At 28.0% G+C, this 23,163-nt stretch overlaps 2 protein-coding genes across 2 annotated transcripts; both read right to left on the reverse strand.

Moving 5' to 3' along the window:
* Positions 1-15,304: 15,304 nt before the first annotated feature.
* On the reverse strand, positions 15,305-16,079 carry OCT59_016395 (uncharacterized protein; the record flags this gene model as incomplete). The annotated part of the gene is made up of 4 exons (XM_066132448.1): positions 15,305-15,409; positions 15,482-15,543; positions 15,617-15,790; positions 15,845-16,079. The coding sequence occupies 4 exons, from the start codon at positions 16,077-16,079 to the stop codon at positions 15,305-15,307; spliced, it is 576 nt and encodes a 191-aa protein (XP_066003429.1).
* Positions 16,080-17,254: 1,175 nt separating this feature from the next.
* On the reverse strand, positions 17,255-17,533 carry OCT59_016396 (uncharacterized protein; the record flags this gene model as incomplete). Its single annotated transcript, XM_066132449.1, has 2 exons — positions 17,255-17,326; positions 17,390-17,533. 2 exons carry the CDS (start codon positions 17,531-17,533, stop codon positions 17,255-17,257), a joined length of 216 nt encoding a protein of 71 aa, XP_066003430.1.
* Between the last annotated feature and the right edge of the window lie 5,630 nt (positions 17,534-23,163).

The following is a 23,163-nucleotide window of genomic DNA, read 5'->3' on the forward strand; positions in this document are numbered from 1 at the left end:
TAATTTAGAAAAATTTTAGATTTACCAATTTTTTCATTAAAAATAAAGTTTTTGAGTTTCAGATTTTTGAATTTTATCGTTAAATGAGTTTCGAGTAGCAACATTACTGAGATAATCGCAAAAAACCTGATTTTTTTTTGAAATTTAGGGTCAATTTGCGAAAAGTCAACTTCTGAGTTATATATGTGATGTTTGGGATTCTGAGCAACCTTACTTTTATTGGGCAGTTTATTATGTAATGTTAAATAAATTTAAAAAGTAAAACGATCATTTAATTTCAGTTAGCATTATAATACAATTTTGATACAAAGTAATAGAGTTACAGTCAACCCTTGTTATAATGAACTTTAAATTCCAAACCTCAACTTCGCTATAGGGTTATGGTGAAGATTTTAAGAGATTTGATTAGTTAATTTGTTATAGGCTTATAGCAAAGAGAAATTTATTATAGTTGTCTGAAAAATTCACTATATCAAGGGTTTGCTATATCAAGGTTTGATTGTACAACTAATAATAAAATTAATTTTAAATTTATTTTAAATAATAATCCAATTTTTTTAAAAAAATTTTCAGCAATATTTTTAATGAAAAATAGCTTTCTAACATAATAACAAATCTATAGTAAATTATTTAAAGATCAAATAACTTATTAATAATTTTTGAAATATTTATTTTCTCAAACTTGTAAAGATCACTTTAAGATAATATAACTCAAATATTTCAGAAACTACTATGATAGAAACTGTAAAAAATATTAGTAATAATAACCTAGAACTTTATAAAAATTATATTTAATATCAGTTAACTTTACAAATCTTTAAAATGAAAAACATCAACAAGCTTTATTACTTTCTTTATATTATATTTGAACTTTTTTAATATTTACAACTTAATATTAATTAGTATTAAACTTTTCCTTTAAGATTTAATTTGATTTAGACTTGACTTAAACTTGATTTAAACTTCAAAAAATATTATTTCACAATCTAGTGATTTAATTTTAATGATTTTTTTTTAATTAATAGTTTTTGTTACTCTAATTAAAATAAAAAAGATTATTAAAATCAGATTGTTAAATTAAAAGTTATTTGCAAAAAATGTTTTATCTTTCAGAATCAATTAGAATTATACTGTATCATAAATCGATTTGTACAAATCATTAATATTACTAATATAACTAATGTTCTTTATAAAGAAAATCTTTTAAAATCTATGATGTAATTATAATAAATTAATTATACATTCAATTTTACAAAGGTTGTACTAATAAATATAGAAATTTTTAAAGAACTAATACATCAATCAAAAATTGTAGCATAACAAAAAAAACTAATAAATACTTATAAATATTAAAACTTTATAAAATTTAAACATATTTGTTTAATTTTTTTTTTATATTTATTAAATAAGGTCAAAAACCTTATAGTAAATAGAAAAACTAAAGATAAAACAGCAAGATTAAAAATATATAAGAAAATGAAATCTTTTCTACCTAATATTACTGATATGAATCTGTATAAAAAAAACAAAAAAAGCCTGAAAAATCCTTAAACTTTTTGGTGAAAAAGGTATAAATATAAATAGAATCAAATATATTACATATAATGCAAATACTATCTTAAAATTAAAAGATACTCAAATTCAATATATTATAAATTAGATAACTTCAAAAAGTGTGATAAAATATCATGATTGGAATATTTTAAGAAAATTAGAAAAAATTGAAGAAACTATTAATGATAATTAAACTAATGCATTATTCCTTTGAAAGCTGAAGTAAGTATATCAGCAAATATATTATTTGAATTTTATTCTAATTCAACTTATAACCAAGCTTATTTTTACATTAAAATATTGAATTAATATTCTACTTTATATAGAGAATTTAGTAGTAAAAATTTTAATTATTATGAAATTACTAACAATATTATGCTTATTATACAAATTAAAGCATAATAATAAGAAAAATATAGAAGATGCATATAATACTAGATCTTATTTATTAAATATGAACAGCATAAAATTAAAATAGTTGTATAGTAAGTTCACTTTGTGACTATACTTTCTAATTGATACTTTATTATATAATATTTTTTCTACATATCAACTATTACCTAATTAGATTAATTTGCAATTATATAAAAAGAAAATATGAGCAAATTTAATAAATTATTAATCTCTAAATAATTGAATTGACATGCTAAATTAACTGGTTTACTAAGATCTTATGAAAAGTTTTTATACTTAAAATATACTTAAAATTTTATTAAAATATGGATAAATCTAATTGTAACAGCCTGTTACGCGTCTTATTTGTAACAACCCCCAATTTTATCCAATTAAAATTTAAGATCAGGCGTAATGTAAACAAAAACAAAAGATCAGTTGTGTAACTAAGACAAAAGAATTTTTTAAAAAATTTCAAGAAACTGCTTATAACTTAAAATTTTGTCTATGAAACTGTCTTAAGTACATTAAGTAAAAGTTTTCCAAATTAAATTTTACATATAAAAATTTTATTTGTGAAACACATATTAAATTTATTATTAAAAAAAAATAAAAAAAGGATGTTACAAATAAGATATGTAACAGGCTGTTACAAATACATTTTTTCTTAAAATATACTTAAAATAAGTATTAATTTTAATTCATGATATACTTATAATATATCTAAAATATACTTAAAATACTTTTAAAATATACTTTTAATGTACTTGTTTTTTACCCAAGTATTTAAATTATACTTAAAATATATTTAAATTAAGAATTAATTTTATATTTACCAGTGGTTAATTTAAAATTAATTCACCAGGGGGTGAATTTATTTCTGGTGAAATTCACCAGTAATATGATAATTTTAGTTTTATATTAATTTTGTTTGTATTACATTTTACAATTTTATATACATAAATAAAAATTTTTTTATGAATTTTTTTAAACTGTAACTTTTTTTTCAAACATACAATTAAACCCATACAATTCAATTTCATAAATTAAAAATGAAATTTATAGAAAAATTTGTGTTTTTTATAATACTACCAACTGTTTAACTCCTAAAGTTTTATATTTTTTATTTAATAACTTTAGAGTGTAATTTCACTACTTTAATCAAATGAAATCAATTTCTTTTATTAATTAAAAGTTGTTCAACAGAGCCAAAACTACTTGTATATTATTTTTTATAAGTGTAGGTATAATATATATAAAGAAACCCATATTTTTCATAATGGTACTAACTTTCAAAATTGTTTTTTTATTTATTAACTTCAAAGTGTAATTTCACTACTTTAGTTAAATGAAATCGACTTTCTAAATTAATTGAAAATTGTTCAATAAGGTCAAAACTACGTGTATATTAATTTTCATAGTCTACATTTTTCATAACAGTACTAACTTTTGAATTTTTTTTTCTGTTTATTAACTTCAGCGCGTAATTTTACTACTTTAGTCAAATGAAATTGACTTTCTAAATTAATTAATAATTGTTCAGCAAGGTCGAAACTACTTGTATATTAATTTTCATGGGTGTAGGTATAATACATATGGAGAAATCTACATTTTTCATAACAGTACTAACTTTCAAATTTTTTTTTTCTGTTATTAACTTCAGCGTGTAATTTCACCACTTTAGTCAAATGAAATCGACTTTCTAACTTAATTGAAAATTGTTTAGCAAGGTCGAAACTACTTGTATACTAATTTTTATGGGTATAGGTATAATACATATGGAGAAATTTACATTTTTCATCATAGTACTAACTTTCGAATTTTTCTTGCATAATTTCACCACTTTAGTCAAATGAAATTTACTTTCTTTATTAATTGAAAGTTATTTAGCAGTATAAAATTTACTTAATACTTGTAAGATTTATTCCATTTTTTATAATAATACTAGCTTATGAATTATTGTATAATATATTATTATATTTAAACTATATATTTTATATAAATATTTTTATTAATAAAATAATTACTTTTTCAAAACAAAACAATTTAAATTTTAATAAATTATGTAATATAGGTGAACTTTACCTTGGGTGAATTTCACACTGGTAAGCGTTAAATCACTCTTAAATTAAAATTTAAATACAATATAAGTGTATTTTTTACATATTTAAAATATTCTTAAAATGTACTTAAAATTCAATTTAAATATATTTTTACAAGTTTTCCTCACTATGGTTTCTTGCATTTAGGAAATGAAAATGACTCACAAGAGTATTGTCAATCTTAAGTGTTGCCTCTAGGATGGTGAGGATAAAATAACTTACATAATCTCACCCTGCAAGGAAGATAAGGTCGCTATTCTCGAATTTGCTGTTAAAACTCTATTAGCAAATCAAGGTTACCAAGCTCTCTCCCTCAACTTCGACCTCTACGTGAATGATCCTGAGAAAGACAAACCCATGGAATCAGCAGAAGAGATCTCTAAGTATTTCGATAAGCCTCTTGTTCCGGATCAAATTCACATTCTCATAAAACCTAAGAATAAATAGTATTTTTTTATTCGTATCATGTGGCGAAATATTCGCAATTTTTATGTATTACAGGCCAGCTTCCGGCAACGTTTTTTATTTCATAAATAAAGTTTATCGGTACATGAGAAATTTCCAAGAAATAAATTTTTATCTCACTCCGGAACGTATTTTTGTCCGAGTCAAATATCACTATAAAAACGCTATGTCTGTATCTGAAATTAACACACCAGCTCCCACCTCCACTTCTGCTCTAGCGAATCTGTTTTTTTTTTCCTCCGCTCTTTTGTATCACTGACTTGTTTTATAATTTCTTAGCCACGGACTGGTATTTCATCCTACATAGTACCGAGGTTATCTATTGTACGAGCAAGACTGAGTATCGCATCTCTCTGACTGAAGACGCACTCAAGGACTCTTCCGACTTGTGCAAGAACGTGAAGAGGATTTAGAGGTTATAGTGGGTTTGTTAAAAGATAGGGTATCAGCTAGTGAAGAATCCGCAAATAAGAAGCACCGTGTAGAAGAGATAATCAAGAAAAAAATAAATGTATAGGACACTATAGCATAGAAAATTTGTCAAATTTGTCATGTATCACGGCCGAACATTTGTATTTATTTTTCGCATGTATTAATAAAAATTTTTTGTGATCTGCGTGACAAATTGTCATGCGCACATGATTATTTATGCATCTTAGAGAAGTTCTCTTGCGGAACTTAAAACTTTATATAAGTGGGAGTGACGAACATTTTTGGAATAGATTATTTCGGAAATCTGGTGTTTGTATAAGGGGATGTGAGGCTCATAGTTAGCGATAGAAAAAAAAATAATGTGAAATAATATGACGCGGGGACTCGCATTACATGACTTACTTAGGGTCCCTTGAAAGTATTTTAAATTATTTATTTAATTCGTCATTTTATAACAAACTTTTATTCGCAATATGATTTTATTAATTTGTTTCGGCACATAAAATAATAAACGAATTAGCAACTATACTTTCTTAAATTTCTTTCTAGAATAATACAGCAGATTATAAATCATTTTTTAGAAAAGCTGATAATGTAACTTGATAAAAAAAGCAGAGAAAATTATAGCAATTTTAAATGTCATCGGTGTAGTTCAACACCTATTGACTTTAAATATTGAAAATGAAATGTTCGTCAACATCCAGTTTCCCCTTCCTAGGAACACTAATGTCAAAACATCTACCGACATCTGGCATCATGTTCGCGTCGTCTAGACCAATTGTTGACCGTAAGAATCGCAGCCATAATTAGTAAATTTTGACGATTGTCAAAAGCGAACGTACAGTCCGAAGGAGCTTGTTGAGGAAATGGGGAGCAACCGGCCTGTCCACGAATTACTAATCAAAGGAAAAATTAGAACAATCAGACAAATAGTTGCTTTATATAATGTTTCGCGCAATAAATCTTATATTTATATACATACAATTAATCAAAGCCATTTTTGTGTTTACAGGATTGATGGCCGTTCGAGCGTTTATTCCAGCGTCGTCCCATTCGATCAAAAAATAAGGGATCCTTGAAACTTCATCGGAGCAGTATTCTATTTTTCACGTAAGTTTTTAGCCCATGCACGGCGGATATTTTCAGAATCTTTACTAAACTTCGAAGTTTCTTCTATCAAAACAATTATTTAATTCAAACTACAAAAAGAAAATTTCAATAAAATAACACCAACCTGCCATTGTTTTGTTTGACTTATTGAAATCTTGTTTAAAATTGACGCCATCATTTCAGAAATTTTTTTTTGAGAGGAATATTATTTGGAAAAAACTTGCTTGGAAAAACCTTGCTTAACATATTTTATACTGATAATTGCAAAATGCAATGACCTCATTTGATTTATTACTAGTGACGACCCCGGAAACTTATATATGAACTCCTGGGTGTTACACATGGGTAAAAAAATCGATGTCCTTGTTCTATGTATATCTTGAAAATCTTACCAAAAAAGGGAGTCGTTTAAACCAGTAACGCTACAAAAAATTTCCACCCCACGTAATTTTTGGCTGGCACTATATGTCTCGGTCAGCATTAAGAAATTAAGTATGTGACAAATAAGGCGTGACAAATAGGATTTTACATACTGAAAAAAATCTCTGTCTCTGGAATACATAGTAAAAATGGAAAACAGGAAGGGTGTGACATCAGTGACAAATTTTTAAGATCTGGAAAATTTTTGTGGCTTCCCCAGCGTTAGTGGTTCGATCTGTGGATATGAAATCTGGATATCCGTACGGGTACACAGATATCCAGATATTAATTTTAAATAACGGATAAAAGATTACGGATATACAAATATCCATGGATATCTATACAGATATATATTAGTTTTGTGTAACTTTGTTGATCAAAAAACGCGCTATAAAATACATTGAGCAAATGCGCGTCAGTGATTAAAAAAAGGCTTATTATAGTCTAGTCTTTGTTATAATAATGTCCAGTGAGGAGTTGGCAGATATTCCGCAGCCAGAAAATCTTGAAACCTTAACTTGTGGGTCAAAAAGGCCAAGGCGAAAGGGTATGTGAACTATTAAATCAGCAAAATTTAGCTCCAAATGGACCTTTAATTGAGCTAGAGTCAGACACGGATTCTACAAATAACCAGCATAAAACTGGCAAGAATAATAAGAAACGCAATAAAGTTTCAACAAAAACTGATTTAAATAAAATAGCTGACCAACTAGTTTTAATCCCAAATGCTAAACCACCAGGACAGAGTTGGATATGGAGTTACTTTGAACAATATGAACCAACTGAACAATATAGAAGGATTGTAAAGTGTTTAGTTCAAGTTCAACAGAAAAATGGTGTAGAACCATGTAGTCATTTTATGGGTTCTGATAATTCTACTGGCAATTTTATTGTTCATCTTTCTACACATAGAATTACTGAAGAAAGCCATAGAAGAAGGATGAGTGAGATACGAAATAACAATCAGCTATCACAAACTCGTATAGATGAAATTATTCGAAATAATCCAGACATTAAAAATAGTCGGGACAGGAAGTTTGTTGGAATATTGATTAAAGATAATAGACCAATTAGTATATGTAATGATGAAGGTTTTGTCGAATTTATTCATGAACTTGATCCAAACTATCAAATTCCAAGTGATAAAACAATTCAACAACTAATAGCTGAGTCATACAATCAAATCAAGGTTGTTTTAACAAAAAAATTTAGTAAAGATGTTATTTCTTGTTCTATCACAATTCACAACGGACCTATGGACAGCACGAAGTAGAAATGGATATATTGGTATTACGTGTTCTTTTATTGATAACAATTTTAATATCTGCGAAGCAATTTTAGCAGTTCAATACGTTCCATATCCTCATACAGGTGATAATATTTGTGAAGTATTACGTGATATTATTTCAAATTGGAATTTAAATGGTAAAGTCTTTACAATGACGACCGATAATGGTTCCAATATGGTAAAAGCTGGAAAATTAATGAATGAACTTACAAGACTCCCCTGTACAGCTCATACATTACAGCTTGTTGTAGGTAAAGGATTAATACCAGCAGAAGTTTTAATTGCATGAGCTAAGAGACTAATAAATTTTTTTACATCACCTAAACAAACGGAAAAATTACTGGAGATTCAAAAAAATACCAACTATCTTAATAATAATGAGGTAATTAAATTTTTATTTATTACTAATTTATTAGATTATTTATTCCTCTATTATGCTAAAAAAATGCACTCCATTTTATTAAATCAATTTATTTAGTATTAATTAATGTATTTTCTTCAAAAAATTATTTTATTACAGAATTTAGAAAATAATGATAGATACCTCTGAATGATTGCTGATGTAGAAACTCGGTGGAATTCTAGCTATCTTACATGGAAACGTTTAATAAAAATCAAAGATCTTATTGATGTCCTGGCATCTACTATGTTGATTGATCCTGATGCTTCAACACGGCGTGATGGAAAACGACTAAAAAAAATAAATTTAACAGAAAATGAATGGCAAGAAATCGGTAAATTAATTATAATTTTGGAAGATTTTGCCGGAGCAACTGAATATTTAGGTGGGAGTAAATACACAACCATTAGTTTAATGTATAGTGTATTAGCAATAATTAATCAAAAAATTTTACCAGATGATAATTCAGATGTGGAAGTTATAGATTTAACCAGTCAAAATATGGCATTTGATGATGATGTTGGCTATGAAGATGCACCAGAAGATGAACCTATTTCTGGACAACCTATACGTAGAAAAATTAATATTAATATGCCACAAAATTGCATCAATCTTGATAAGCGTGTTAAAGCAGCATTATACCAAGCAATGAATCATTATTGGGAAGTTCCACAGGAGCAAGGGATGTTGGCTGCTTTATTGGATCCACGATTTAAAGAACTTGGATTTGTGTCTAATTCATTGCGCCTTAGATCTCAAGAGCAATTAAGAAATGCATATCAAGATATGAGGATATTAACTAGTGAAAATCAAGAAGTTGAATTACAACCAGTTTCATCAAATTCATTATTAGCAAGGATATTTCAAGATAATGTTACTCACGTTGATGAAGTAGCTAATTATTTAGCTTTACCTAAGATTCATCATGACGATTGTCCTTTAACATGGTGGAAAACTAATAAAACAAGATTTCTGGTACTATCAAAATTAGCAAGGAAGTATTTGGCCATCCCTGCCACATCCACTCCAAGTGAAAGACTTTTTAGCGAAGCTGGCAATGTTATGACTATAAAAAGAACACAGTTGGCGCCAAATATGTTGGAAAATTTGGTGTTTTGTAAGAAGAATTGGCGTTTGGTTGGAGGGATTTTTCCTTTAAAATATTAATTATGCCGATTAATATGACAAAGCTACACGAAAAGTATTTAAATCTTTTCGTTCTTTTATTTTTTTGAAACTTTATTTTTTACATCGTATTGTGATATAATAATGGATAATAAAATAATAAACAACAATAAAATAATAAACCATACTGACTATTGTTTCAACTTTTCAATTATAATAATAAAATTTTTTTATCTGTTTTATCTGTTGTTATCTGTTTATTATGTTATCATCCGGATAAATCTGCAATCCGGATTATCTGTGAATTGAATTTATCTGCACAGATTTATCTGGATTTACCCAGATTTTTATTGGTAGAAATCCGTATCCGTGATAGAAGTCACGGATTATCTGTTCGCAGATAAATGGATATCCGGATCGGAGCCTCACTCCCCTTTAAGTGATTTTTGCATTTTTCTACATGAACATTGCATAAAATGTCATCCCATATCACACCCCACCGTTTTCATTTTTTCATGGGACTTAGAAAATTTTTAGTGGTGAAAAAATTTTTTTCACGCCCCTTAAACATCACTGGTCACATGAAGGTGGAATTTTACTTAGAAATCTTTGGGGCAATAGGCCCCAGACAATTATAATCAAGGTCATATCTCCAACAGGACAGTATATAATCTTTCCCGTAACACCATCAAAAAAAGCGGGCATGTGATTTTTGAAGCATTAATTTTGTTACATACGGCGCAGTTTAGTGCAACAGATCAATATTTATCACATATTATTTAAGCTATTATTTAAGCTTTCTTTTTGCGTCTACATTACCAAATACCAAGAATACAATTTTTTTTAAAAAATAAAAAGTTGGCTTATTTTCTTTACAATAGCTATAAATCTTTTAATACAAAACTCGCAGAAAATATGAAACCTGTAGAAATGCCAAGTAAGCAATAATACCAGTTCAACAAACTAAATTGCATATTATTTTGACAGTCTAATTAATGCAACCTTCTTTTCTAAAAAAGCAAACTAGTCTGTATTATAGTAGTAAGAAAGTCATATAGTTCTATTAATAAATTAGGTGAAGACGTTGAACATTATAAAATAAGTGAACCATGCCATTAATATAGAAGGAGCATACTAATATCACTCATTATTTACAATAATTTATTTTAAATTAATGTATTTTAATAAATTGAAATTAATAAATTTTATTGTTAAATTAATATTACATTCTACTATTTTAATAAAATAATTACTCAAATTTCATTAATTTAAAAGATTTTGTTTTACTCTAATGAATTAACATCTATAAAATTTCATTATATTCTCAAGCAATCATCTTTGGAGTGGAGTATCTTAGGGTAAGGAAAGTTAGTTTAGGCCAAAATACTTATCTTTAAAGATAACATTAATGTTGGAGTATCTTAGGGTTAGGTAAGAAAAGTTGATTTAGGTGGAAATACATATCCTTGAAAATAACGTAGATATTAAAGTTTCTTAGGATTAGGGTAAGAAAAGTTGATTTAGGCAGAAATACTTATTCTTTAAGATAACGTAGACGTTGAAGTTTTTTAGGATTAGGTAAGGAAGGTTGGTTTAAACTTAAACTTTTACCTTTAGAGTTAGTTAGTAGGGTTAAGTAGCAATAGCTGCAAAATGCAATTTCAATAGCTACACTTAGCCACAGTCAAATTACATGAATCATGTGTCTGAGCCTTTTTTGATGATTATATTAAGAGAATTGGCAGATACTATACTTTATATCACATGTTGATCATTTGCCGATCATAATATATGTGATATCACACTGATTTTGAAACTTTATTCCAGCCATAAATATTCAAAAAAAATTATTTTAAATTGTTTTATTTAATAGTTTAATATATTAGTAATTTAGTATAAAAATTTTGTGACAAAATAAAATATGGTTTCAAAATTAGCTTTAGGCCAAAATTTTTAATAATTCATTTATGTGCCAATCATCTGCTAATTTGACTTTGAAGCTTTGGGCCAAGCCACAGAACTTCGGGCTAAACTTAAAACTTTCAGAATACATCACTATTTAGTACTAATTGTCAATGATTTAGAATTACTATGAAGTGGAATAACTCTAAATCAAACATTTGAATGCCAAAATGGAAAAAATATTTGTGCAACTTTAGTACTAGTTTTATGTGATGTTCCTGTGGCAAGGAAGATATGCGGGCATATTTTAACGCTTGCATCATGTCACCAATGCAAAAAATGAGCAAATTATGAGAATTGACAAAATAATTTTGCCAGAATGGACAATATAGATGAATGGTTTATTACTCAAGATTTGGCTGAGTTTTATGAAAATGCATATGAATGGCAACGTTGTAGCTCTAATGCTTCACGAAAATGTTTTACGAAAGATATTGAAGTTAAATAGTCAGAATTATTGCAGTTATCATACTTCGACTTTATAAGGTTTATCGTTGTCAATCTAATGCACTGCTTATTTCAGACATCACGAGATGGATAGTGAAAAGAATTTGGGTTGATGAAGGAATTTTGAACCAACAATTGTTTATAAAAATTCAAAAAAAAAATGGATGAGTTTCAGATTCCATCTGATTTGGGATGAATCCCTGGAAAAATTCATTGCAGAGAAGGATTTTCAAATTTTACAGTAGATCAATGGCGAATCTTTTTCACAATTTACATTACGGTATTACTATGGAGTCACTTTTCGGTATATGATCAGAAAATTCTTCATCATTTTGTGAGAGTTTGTACAGCTTTCGTAAGTCAAATTTTAGAACTTGATGCTGTGAGAGAATCACATGAAAGATTGATTAAAATTGTGAAGTTGATTGAAGAACATTATGGACAAGATAAATTACTCCTAATTTTCATCTTTCACTTCATTTGAGTGAATGTACGTATGATTTTGGACCTTTATACGCATTCTGGTATTTCTCCTTCAAACGTATGAACAGTATATTAGGTAAACTATAACTATTTATTTAGATTTAATATTCTTATTCTTAATTTATGCATAATCGTAATTTTAAATTTTAGGCACCTTACTGAACAGCCATAGGAAAATAGAACCAGAAATTATGCAATGAATGATGGCTGATATCCATATTGATAGTATTATAAATTCTGGAGAAAATGTAAAGAAACTAGAACTTCTCAATAACTGAGCTTTTATTGGATCTTTAGCAAAGGCTGACAAATTTTCAGCCGATGAAATGGAATAATTTTGGTTGAATTTGCGAAATATTCAACAATCAATAGTCACTGAAAGCGAATCATTTCCAGATGAAATGTTGGATATCAGCGTCCCGCCTCTGAAAATGTAGTGATGCCAAATTCAATACTTAATTTACTGGTTGAATACTATTTGGCGACTTATGAAATACTTGAGTTTTGAAAGCCATTCAGAAAAAGCTATGAGAATTCAAGGATCATTTCCATCAAAATGAAACAGTTCAGTAAATGCAGAATCAGTTCAGAGACATTTAGATCAAATATGTCAGCTCGTCACATAAAGAACTCGTATATTTTAGCCAAATTTATAATACAAGATGGTAGCGTCGATTGTTATTCTGGACAAATTCAATTCATTTTTTCCCACAAGGTTGACTTACTGGATAAAGAATTGAAATATAATTTGGCATTCATTCAATGGTATCAACCAGTGAATTCTCATTATTATTTCAGTATTGAAGACGATGAAACTTGCAATGTCGAACTTTAGGGTACTGAATTTTACCTGAAGGTTGAGATTGCATAATTCCAGTGCATAATATTTTCAGTAGATTTGTGCCAATAAAATATAAAATTTCAGATAGAAAAAATGCAAGAGAATATTTGGCCGTAAATCCTGTTAATAGAAAATTTAACATTCATTAAAAATAATAATAATAAATTTTCATTTTTGTTAGTCAAAATTTGACGAAAGTTGTTGCTTTTTATTGGATTTTACATAAATTCTTTTTTTTTTTGAGTTTTACATAAGTGTCACTTGTTCATAATAAATTTCGAAAACCAAGTTTTATATAATAATCAGAACTTCAGAAGAACTTCAGAAAAAAACTTCAGAAATCATGTGAATCAAAATTAAGCTGAAATTAAATTCAGACTAGTGTTTGGAATCATGTAACAGTTATTTGAATAACTTGAGTATATTTGAGTATTCAAATAAGCATAGTGGTTATTCGAGTATTCATTTAGCCAGATATAGTATAGTTAAAATTCTAATTGGGCATTAAATCCTTAAATTTAACTGAGTTAAAATTATAATTCAGGCTAAAAATTATGTAAATCATTACTATAAAAGAAAATTTAACTTATTCAAATATTATTTGAATACACTTTATAAATTTAAATGAATACTCAAGTATATTCGAATATATTTGATTCTAAACACTAATTCAGACGAATTTTGGCTGAAATTTATTCCAAAACTTAGCCAAAAGTCACATGTCTGAAATTTCTTATTTTGACTAGTATTATCTTGACTGGTATTAGGTCTACCGGTCTCAAGATAAACAATTTCAAATTCAGCATTTTTTTCTAATTGGGCTACCATCATATAATCAGCTTTTCAGGCAATTTTACAAGAATCTTTTCATGTAGTACTAGCTGAATTTCCTTCTTTACCCCTTAATTTAGAAATTAGAAGATATATTAATTAAAGCAAAGCTTAAGATGGTGGTATATCTTTTCAAGTTAAGCTTACCATATGTCCCATGCTATCAGTTTTCCTAGCAAATCACTTATCACTATATTTAGGGGTGGGGTAGAATCATGTGATTTAAAATTACCCAGATGACATCACCTTAAATCATGTAGATTAGTTAGGATTAAGGTTAGGGATTGGGTTAAGAAATTAGGATTAGGATTAGGATTAGGATTATGGTTAAGAGTTAGGATTAGGGTAAGGTTTGGGTTCACTGGAGTTATTGAATTTGATGATGTTATTTTAAAAAATAAAATTTCCAGTTATAAAAGTTATAAATTTTAATTTTTAGTACAGATGATGTCAACTAAGTGACATCTTCCAGAGAGAAAGTTAGCAAAATTCTTAAATTATTATGATTTGATAAATTATTTATAAACTAAAATTAAAGTGAACTTAAAAATCATTAAATAAGTGTATCTCAGCCTGCTCATGCAAGTTTATTTTCAGTGAGGAAAAGTGGATTTTGAACAATGTTTTTGACTTTACATATGAGAAAACGAATTTTGCTGATCATACCCAAAAAAGGATATATCAATTTTAACGAAATTGAAAAAATTGAATAAATCGAAAACGGTATTCTAAACTTCATTTTGTGCTCTAAGTAAACTTGCAGAACAGGTCAAATGCACTTAATAAATGTTTATTTGGAAGGTTTTATATATAATAAAGAGTTTTATTTTAAAAAAAGAAAAATTTCAAAAGTCACGTGATTCTACCCTACTTTAACGGTCCCCTATATTTAGTAATGTCGCAAGTAGTTCACAAATATACGATCCTTCATTTATCAATTTCCCTTTCTTTATATATGCTTCGTATTTTGGTGATTTTTAAACTTTAAGCCTATAATTATTTATCAGTTAATAAGTAAAGTAAAAAAAAATATAAGATATTTGATTCAAAGTATACAATATATCATGACTCTTGTGTAATTACAAATATATTTGTGCTTTGTTTTTTATTATAATAAACTACATATGCATAAAAATATATGTTAATGATGATGAACTGCTCATAATTTTTTTCTGGCTGATAAAAAGTTTATCACTTATTTTTAGTTTTCTTATTAGTATTTTTATTAACATTTTTTTTACTACTGTCCGATTTTTCAGTAGTAGTTATGGGAATTATAGGAGGTGAAATACAAGGATCACAAAAATACTTGAACTTTATTGGTGAATCAATCAATGGATCGGAATCATTCACCTTGACTTTGCGCATAGTTTCAACAGTTTGATTCATTCATAACTATTTTGTTAAGTGATAGTACATGTATAAGAATTAATATAAAAGAGTAATATATATTATAAAACAAGAATGATTTTACCTACCACCATTTTTAGTATGCTATACATGCAACTAACTAGCGTATTCACAGCAAATTCTGTGGGATATGTCATATCGTAAACCTGAAATATCATAATAATTTAAGAAAGTTAATAAAAATCTTGCACATTAATATGATAATATGATCTACAAACCTTGGTAGAGATATAAAGTTGGTAATCAACCAATCTAGTAACATATGTATCTATATGATTATCTGAGCAAATAAAAATGAATTTTAGCATCTAAATTATTTATATATTTCTTTCTAATTTAAATTTACGACATACCAGATATCACAAAGGACATAAAATCCATCTCAAAAATTTTCTCCTTCTTTGAGGTGGGAAGACTATCATATGTATAATAGATTTCGTAGATATTTTCCTGGAGGCTCTTATTTGTATCAAGATCATATTTATTTGTATCTTTTATCATATCATCTTTCACAATCTCTACATTTCCTATTAAGAAAACACCATATAAGTATAAGAATGAAAGGTTAAGTCATGTAATACTCACCTTAAGAATATTATCGTGAAAGTAAATATCTGGCTGTTTTCCATGCAAATTTGCATTAACTGTATGTAATGTAAATGATGAACTCTCAGAGGATGAACCAGCTCGAAGAGCATGAAAATATTGAATGGCCAAACGATCAATGAGAGAATAATAAATAGACGCTGATTTATGACTTTCGCTATTTATTTTGATTAAAGGATTCTTTGAGGATAATTCTATATAATCTAACATAATATAAAGTTGTATCAATTAATAATCATTAAGTAAAATAATGCAATCAATTATTGTTATTTACCAGTTATCAATAGTTGACAAAATCTATTTCTTCTGATAAAAGAGTATGTCGTCAAGATTCAACTGTTTTTGCATGGATAATTGCATTTCTCTCAATGATCATACTGTCTTTTCATTCATTAACGTTTTTAGCATGTTCTTTAATTCTATCGGCACTTCCACAGCACCATGAGAATAACAAATTTCTACTAATTCCTCAAAATCTTCAATTTTCATATAATTTAACAGCCAACTGTTGTCTCTATCAAACATAAAATAGTACCTGTTCCAGAATCTATTTAGAGGTACGCCATTTAGAAGATTTTTTACATTCTTGCCACTTTTGAGTATAATACGCAGTCTCAAAGTAATTGAAGATTCTGACAAATGTGATTGTGACGGCAACTGTGGTGGTAATTGTGACTAGGGATGGTAACGGTCGGTCATAGTCGGTTATCGATCAGTCATAATTGGTTATGGGTCTTTGACCAACTGACCGTTTTGGCTGACCATTTTTCTGACCGTTTAACTGACTATTTGACCAACCGTTTAACTGACCGTTTAACCATTTTTTTTTAGTGAATTTAATTAAGAAAAAACGTTAAAAAGTTTTTTTAATTAAATCTGCTAACAAAAACATTATACAACTTTTTTTTATTGATTAAGTTCATAAAAAAAGTGTTAAATGAATAGGGTTGGTTAAATGGTCAGTTAACAATTGGTTAAACGGTCAGTTAAACGGTTGGTCAAACGGTCAGTTAAAATGGTTGGTTAAATGGTCGGTTAGAGCATTTGACCGACCAATATCGGTCATAGTTATTAACTGGTCATGACCGGTTATGACCGTAACCATTGCCATCCCTAATTGTGATGGTAGTTGTGACAGTAATTGTAGCGTTGGACTCGGTAGAGCCCATGAATCATTATCTTCGTCATCCAAATTTTCTTTGTTCTCATCCCTTATTTTTTGGCATTTAAAAAGCCGAAATTCTTCATTGGTTCTCTAAAATATTGGAAAGATATATTTTGAGGACTTCTTTCACTATGTCATGAGCAATGCATTTATTTCTCAAATTATTATTATTCACCTTCGCATCAGCTGAAGATGTAAGCCTTTCATTCGTGTATATCGTCTAGTTATTTTTAGAAGAAAAAACATTTTCATCTTTTTCAGTTAACAACTCTTCATCACTGAATATTTCTATCTGTATATCTGAAATATGAAAAGATATTTTTAGTGGGCTAATGATCTAAAAATGAGAAAATACCATGTCTTCTGGAGTTTGTAGTTTGAGTTTATTATCCTTAATTCTTTTTGTTAACGATTGTAATTCATTTATCGCTTTTTCCTCATCGGTGATTTTTTTAGTAAAGATTTTAATTGTTTTATACGCTAATTCTTGTCCTACCATTTGGTGTTTTTTCTGTGAAGATTAAATCGTTAGGTAATGAGTCTGAGATTTACCTAGCTTCAACAAAAAAACTAAACATATTGTACCCTCGTGTTCTGCACGAATCAATTCATGACACGGTGTGATCCTGATTGCTCCCAAATAATAAAAACGTATTTTGCAAATATCTTTTAATCTAGCAGTCCAATTTTGATAATCTTTTTTTATTTTGATCAGGGCAACGAGACCTATCGATTAAAAAAAAGATCATCGAAATTGGATCACTGGATCCTGAGATAATATTTTTTGGAGGTTGAATCGAGTCTGAATTGAGTTCGAATCGAATCGAATTTCAGAAGAGAAATTTGATTCATGCGGAACACTATTGTACCCTGCTGAAAGAACCTTTCAAGTCAAGCTAATACGATTCGCAGTCAGTTGTCTGCACCCAAGACTGTCAAAGAGTAGATAGATGATGATACAAATAAATGAGTGAAAGAATATCTTCGTCGACAGCTAGTGGTAATACTCTTATTTACCTTAAAATTATTAATCAAGTAGCTCACTTTTATACAATTGACCTCGCTCTTTATAAGATTGAGTAGCTCTCGTAATCTTTGCTCAGCTTTTTCTTGTGAAATATGTGAGTGCTTTATCTTTTTGTAAAAATCCTTTGGTTTAAAGGTCTTGAGGTTTTCACATACCCAAATCAGGTCCTTCATATCATTTCTAAAATGTATTGAGAAAGACGCGTTAAAATTAAGCATCAGGGATGTTACATAAACTATTACATTTGCCACATGCTGAGTTATTAATTTAATACTATGCAACGGATTAACTCAGCTAACTTTCAGTCTCGCTCGGCTAAATATTTGTTCACCGTAACTAAAAAAATGCTTCACATTCAAACAGACAATAAATCAATTTCCTTTTAACACGTTAACAGGTTAATTAATGTTTCAGTTTGAAAACAACTGGCGTATCAAGGATGGGACTTCCCATATTGAATGGTTGCATGGCGATGCTGGCACTCGTACCTCATCGACAAGATGGTTCGATCAGTAGGATTAACTCTTTGGGTTGTCCCACCCGTTGCTACCATGTAACGACCTGATCTAATCTGTGAGGACATCACTATTGTGTTTTGACTTCTGGTTCTTTGCCAAAGTTTTCTTCTATAGGCGAACTTAAGTGTTTGTAATAGTTATTTGTGTGGCGATGTTTGTACTTATGCTACATTGACAAGATGGTTTGATCAGTAGGATTAACTCTTTGGATTGTCCCACCCTGCTGCTACCGCACAAAGACCTTTAGTTATATCCTCAGTCTCTGACTAAACACATATTATTTATAATAAACCCGTGATTGGAGTAATTTTATTATTTTTAACGCAATACAATAAAATCCTAATCCTGCCTTAAAGATGTTACTACATAAGTACATAAATAAAGCTGAAAATGCTAGAAAAATGAATGAAATGCATAATGCTATTAAAGAGGGAGGGAGTACGCGTATCCTAGGCCATTTAATGTGAGTCTCAGTATTAAATATAATTCTACCTGATTATAATTTTTAACTTACAGATCGGGTAGGATACTGGTCAGGTTAAAACTTTTTATAATCGGGTTGCAACATTGACCCTGACCCAAAAAAAATGAAATGGGAAATGGGTCAGGGTCAGGTTAATTACCCGACCCAACCCTGACCCATTTGGAGGTCAATCAAGATAAGTTATACCAAAATTCAAAATATATTATTTGCAAAAAAAAAGCTTAAAATAAAATTAATTTCCCAACATTATTAATTGATATATACAAATGGGAGGCGAAAAAAAGGTAAGTAGGTAACACCCTAGAATTTTTATAATTGTCTATATATTCTTAACACTGGAGAAGTATGCAATCGAAAATGCTATGATCCAAAGGAATGTAAAATCCATCAGAATTCTAGGCAAGTTCTTTGCAAAAAATGTGATGAGCCAACAAGATCCAAATATGACTATTGCAATACATATGCAAAAAAACATAGATTAAAGGAACATTACTATTGGAAAAAACTGACTAAGCAAGCTGATGATCTCAAAGAGATCCTGCTCAAGTAGTTTTAGGCTAATCAAACAAGTGATTCGAAATAAAAAGTTGCTACTATCCCTATGAAATAGGGTTTTGATCCAGATCTGATCAATCCGGATTCAAATCCAGATTCCCTTGTTTTTTGGACATCCGGATCTTACTTTTTTGTAACGGATGAATCCGTTTTTATTAATTTGAGCCAGCACTATAAATTTGGCCAGAACTAGCAAATTTTGCAGACAGTTAATCTTTGACGTTTAATATTAATTCCGGTCAAAATTATAATTTTGGTCAGAGTTAAGGTCAAATTTAGAATCTGGATTAAATCTGAATTTGCAAGAGAAGATCCGGATTCTATCCGAATTGCTTTAAAAAATAGGATTGAACCCCTACTATGAAAAATTTTTAAGTGACATTCTTGGTGATACTCTTGGTAACAAAATTTATAGCTATTTTACATTTTTAGAGCTATCGTAAAATTTTCAAATGGGTGTCACTATGTCATTAAAAGTCACTAAGAAAAATTTGCTAATACTATATCACATATCTGTATAAGCTATAGGAATAGTATAGAAAAAATTTTGATTTTTTTCCTAAAACTTTACTTTTTCTTAATAATTCTTAGTGAACTCTTAGTGACATAATGACAGATATAAAGAAAGATAATTGAGCATTTCCAAACTTCAAAAAAAACATACTAAGAGCATTACTAAGAGTGTCACTAACAAATTTTTATAGTGACAGGAGATTTTTTGTTACTATGAAATTAGGATATATTCCAACCATAATCGATCTCAAAAGAGTTTACAACATCATACCAATATACCAGGTTTTTTTATTTTTTTACATTTTAAATTCTCTGACCTTCAAGTCAGTAAAATCACATGATCAGTACAGTAGGTACATACAGTAAAATTAACAAAAATTTCAGCCAGTACTATTCTATGATTTTGGCCAGATCTTTAAACATAATAACTTGACATTTAAACTGACAAACTAATAGAACTTCTTCAGCTCCTTACCAGTTTTATAACACTTCTATGATGGTTCTTCACTAGTTTCATAATAGCTCCAGAATACTACCAGTCACTATTATGGTATTAAACTAGATTTTCAAATCACATGTTCTAAAGATCAGTCAGAATTATAACATAGTGTTAGCTGAAATTAAATGCAAATTTACTGCATCACCTGACGTGATATTTTTTATCACAAATTGGCATTTTAATGGGCAATCAAACGGTGCAAAAGGTAAGCATTCTAATATAAAATCTAGCATTCATTTAGGCATAGGAGATTAACATCCTTGACATAAAATCAGATATCCAAACAGGTATAAAAGGTTAGCAAATTGTGTCACACCCTTGACCTTATTAGGGACATGCCAGAAATTACATGATTTAGTGGGTGGGTGGGGTCAGGTCCTGCAATCAGGTGTCACAATATACCTTTTATAGTAATAGTATATCTTTTATAGTAAATAATATATAATTTGTTTATTAAGAAGCTTTTTTTGCAATTATTTCACCATCTAAAAGTCCAATTTCAATGAATTTTTTTTTGTTTTATAAAGTATAAAGAAAGCTACAAAATAAAAAAAAGTTTATGCAAATTGAATTATTGTATAGTAAAATAATTGTATTATAATATACAGTATATGTAATATATAGTAATTTATTTATTAAGAAGCTTTTTTGCAATTAACTTACTATCTAGCAGTTCAATTTTAATGAATTTTTTTTTGGTTTGTAAAGCATAAAGAGATCTACAAAACAAAAAAAGTTTATGCAAATTGGATTATTGGATAGTGAAATAATTGTATTATAATATATATATAATATATGGTAATTTATTTATTAATAAACTTTTTGCAATTATTTCACTATCTAGCAATCCAATTTCAATGAATTTTTTTTATTTTATAAAGCATAAATGGAGCTGCAAAACAAAAAAAAGTTTATGCAAATTGGATTATTAGATAGCAAACTAATTGTATTATAATATATATATATATATATATTATATTATATATTATATGTATTTTTTTAGCCAATCAGAATTTAATCACATGATGGGTGGGGTCAGGTCTTTAATTGAGCATAATCACGTAATTTCTGGTACACCCTAAACATGACAACCAAAGGATTATAGAGCGGAAAAATAAATTTCACTTCTTCACAATTATTAAAAAGCTTTTAAATGGAAAAATAAACTTCCATCTTATTTAACAACTAAATGACCTTAGAGTATTGAAAACAAATGGATATTAACTTGCTCATAAAAAAGCTACAAAGCCTTAAAAACATATAACTAAACAACAATTTAATCATAATTAAATAACAATATACTTAAAATTAGGTAATATTATAATACAACTGGATAATATTCTTATAAGAGTGTTATCCAGTTAATAACATTAATTAGCATACAGATCTTAAAGATAAATAGAACAAGATGCAATATACTTTTATATTATTAAAGATACATAAAAAATAATCATTTTGAAATACATATATTATCATCAATGAAATCTAAAAATTATTTATTAAAATAGTATAATACTAAATTGCAAATTGAACTCATATTGACTTGTAAGATTTTAAATATGCAATTAGAAATTGATTCATCATTAAGAAAGTAAATTAATGAATTAAAAGATAAAAATGCTAAACTTAAAAATATAAATAGTAACGCATACCTGGTAAAAAAATGGAATTACATATCTGCATGCTCATCCATGCTTACATATATCGGGTACTCAAAATGTAGAAAATCATATACAAATAATACACATATCATATACATATCGGGTACTTATATATATAGTATATCTATCAGGTACCTGATATATGTATGATATATATATTAGTACCCGATATGTGTATGATATGTGTATTATTTGTGTATGATTTTCTACATTTTGAGTACCCAATATGTGTAAGATATGTGTAGGATAAATCATTTTTTTACCAGTGTAACAGAATATTGGAAAACAAAATAATTTTAATATAGAACTGATTTATACCAATACTGATCAATTTATAATAGATTATATTTCATTATGACTTGAAGATATAATTTGCAAACAAATAGTAAATTGTACTAGTATATATTTTATATCAAGAATATCTTGCCTGATATGAAGATAATAAGGAAAAGCCATTAACTAATATAATTTCTAAAAAGAAAATTTTCTAATTAGTATTGATAAATAAGGATGGTATTGCAATTGATTTATCAAATTTACAATATTGCAGATTTGGAGTTGAATTGCAGTTAGTGATCCACAATTTTGCAATTCACCTATTAGTTTTATCATCAGTTCTACTAGTTTACTAAACCGATTTAATAAAAAAAGATGTTGCAAAATATTTTTAATAAAAATATTGTGAAATGTTTTTTTAATATATTGCTATAGAAAAACATTTTTGCAATATTTTTTTTAATTAATTTAACAAAGCAAAAATTTTTTTCAGAATACTTAACTAAAGTAACTGGAAGCAGGAAGGTTATAGAATGGTAATCAGATTATAGAAATAGATTATAGAATGGTAATATAATCTATTTTAAGTGGTATAC

Source organism: Rhizophagus irregularis, chromosome 24 (genome assembly GCF_026210795.1).
Source record: "Rhizophagus irregularis chromosome 24, complete sequence".
NCBI lineage: Eukaryota > Fungi > Glomeromycota > Glomeromycetes > Glomerales > Glomeraceae > Rhizophagus > Rhizophagus irregularis.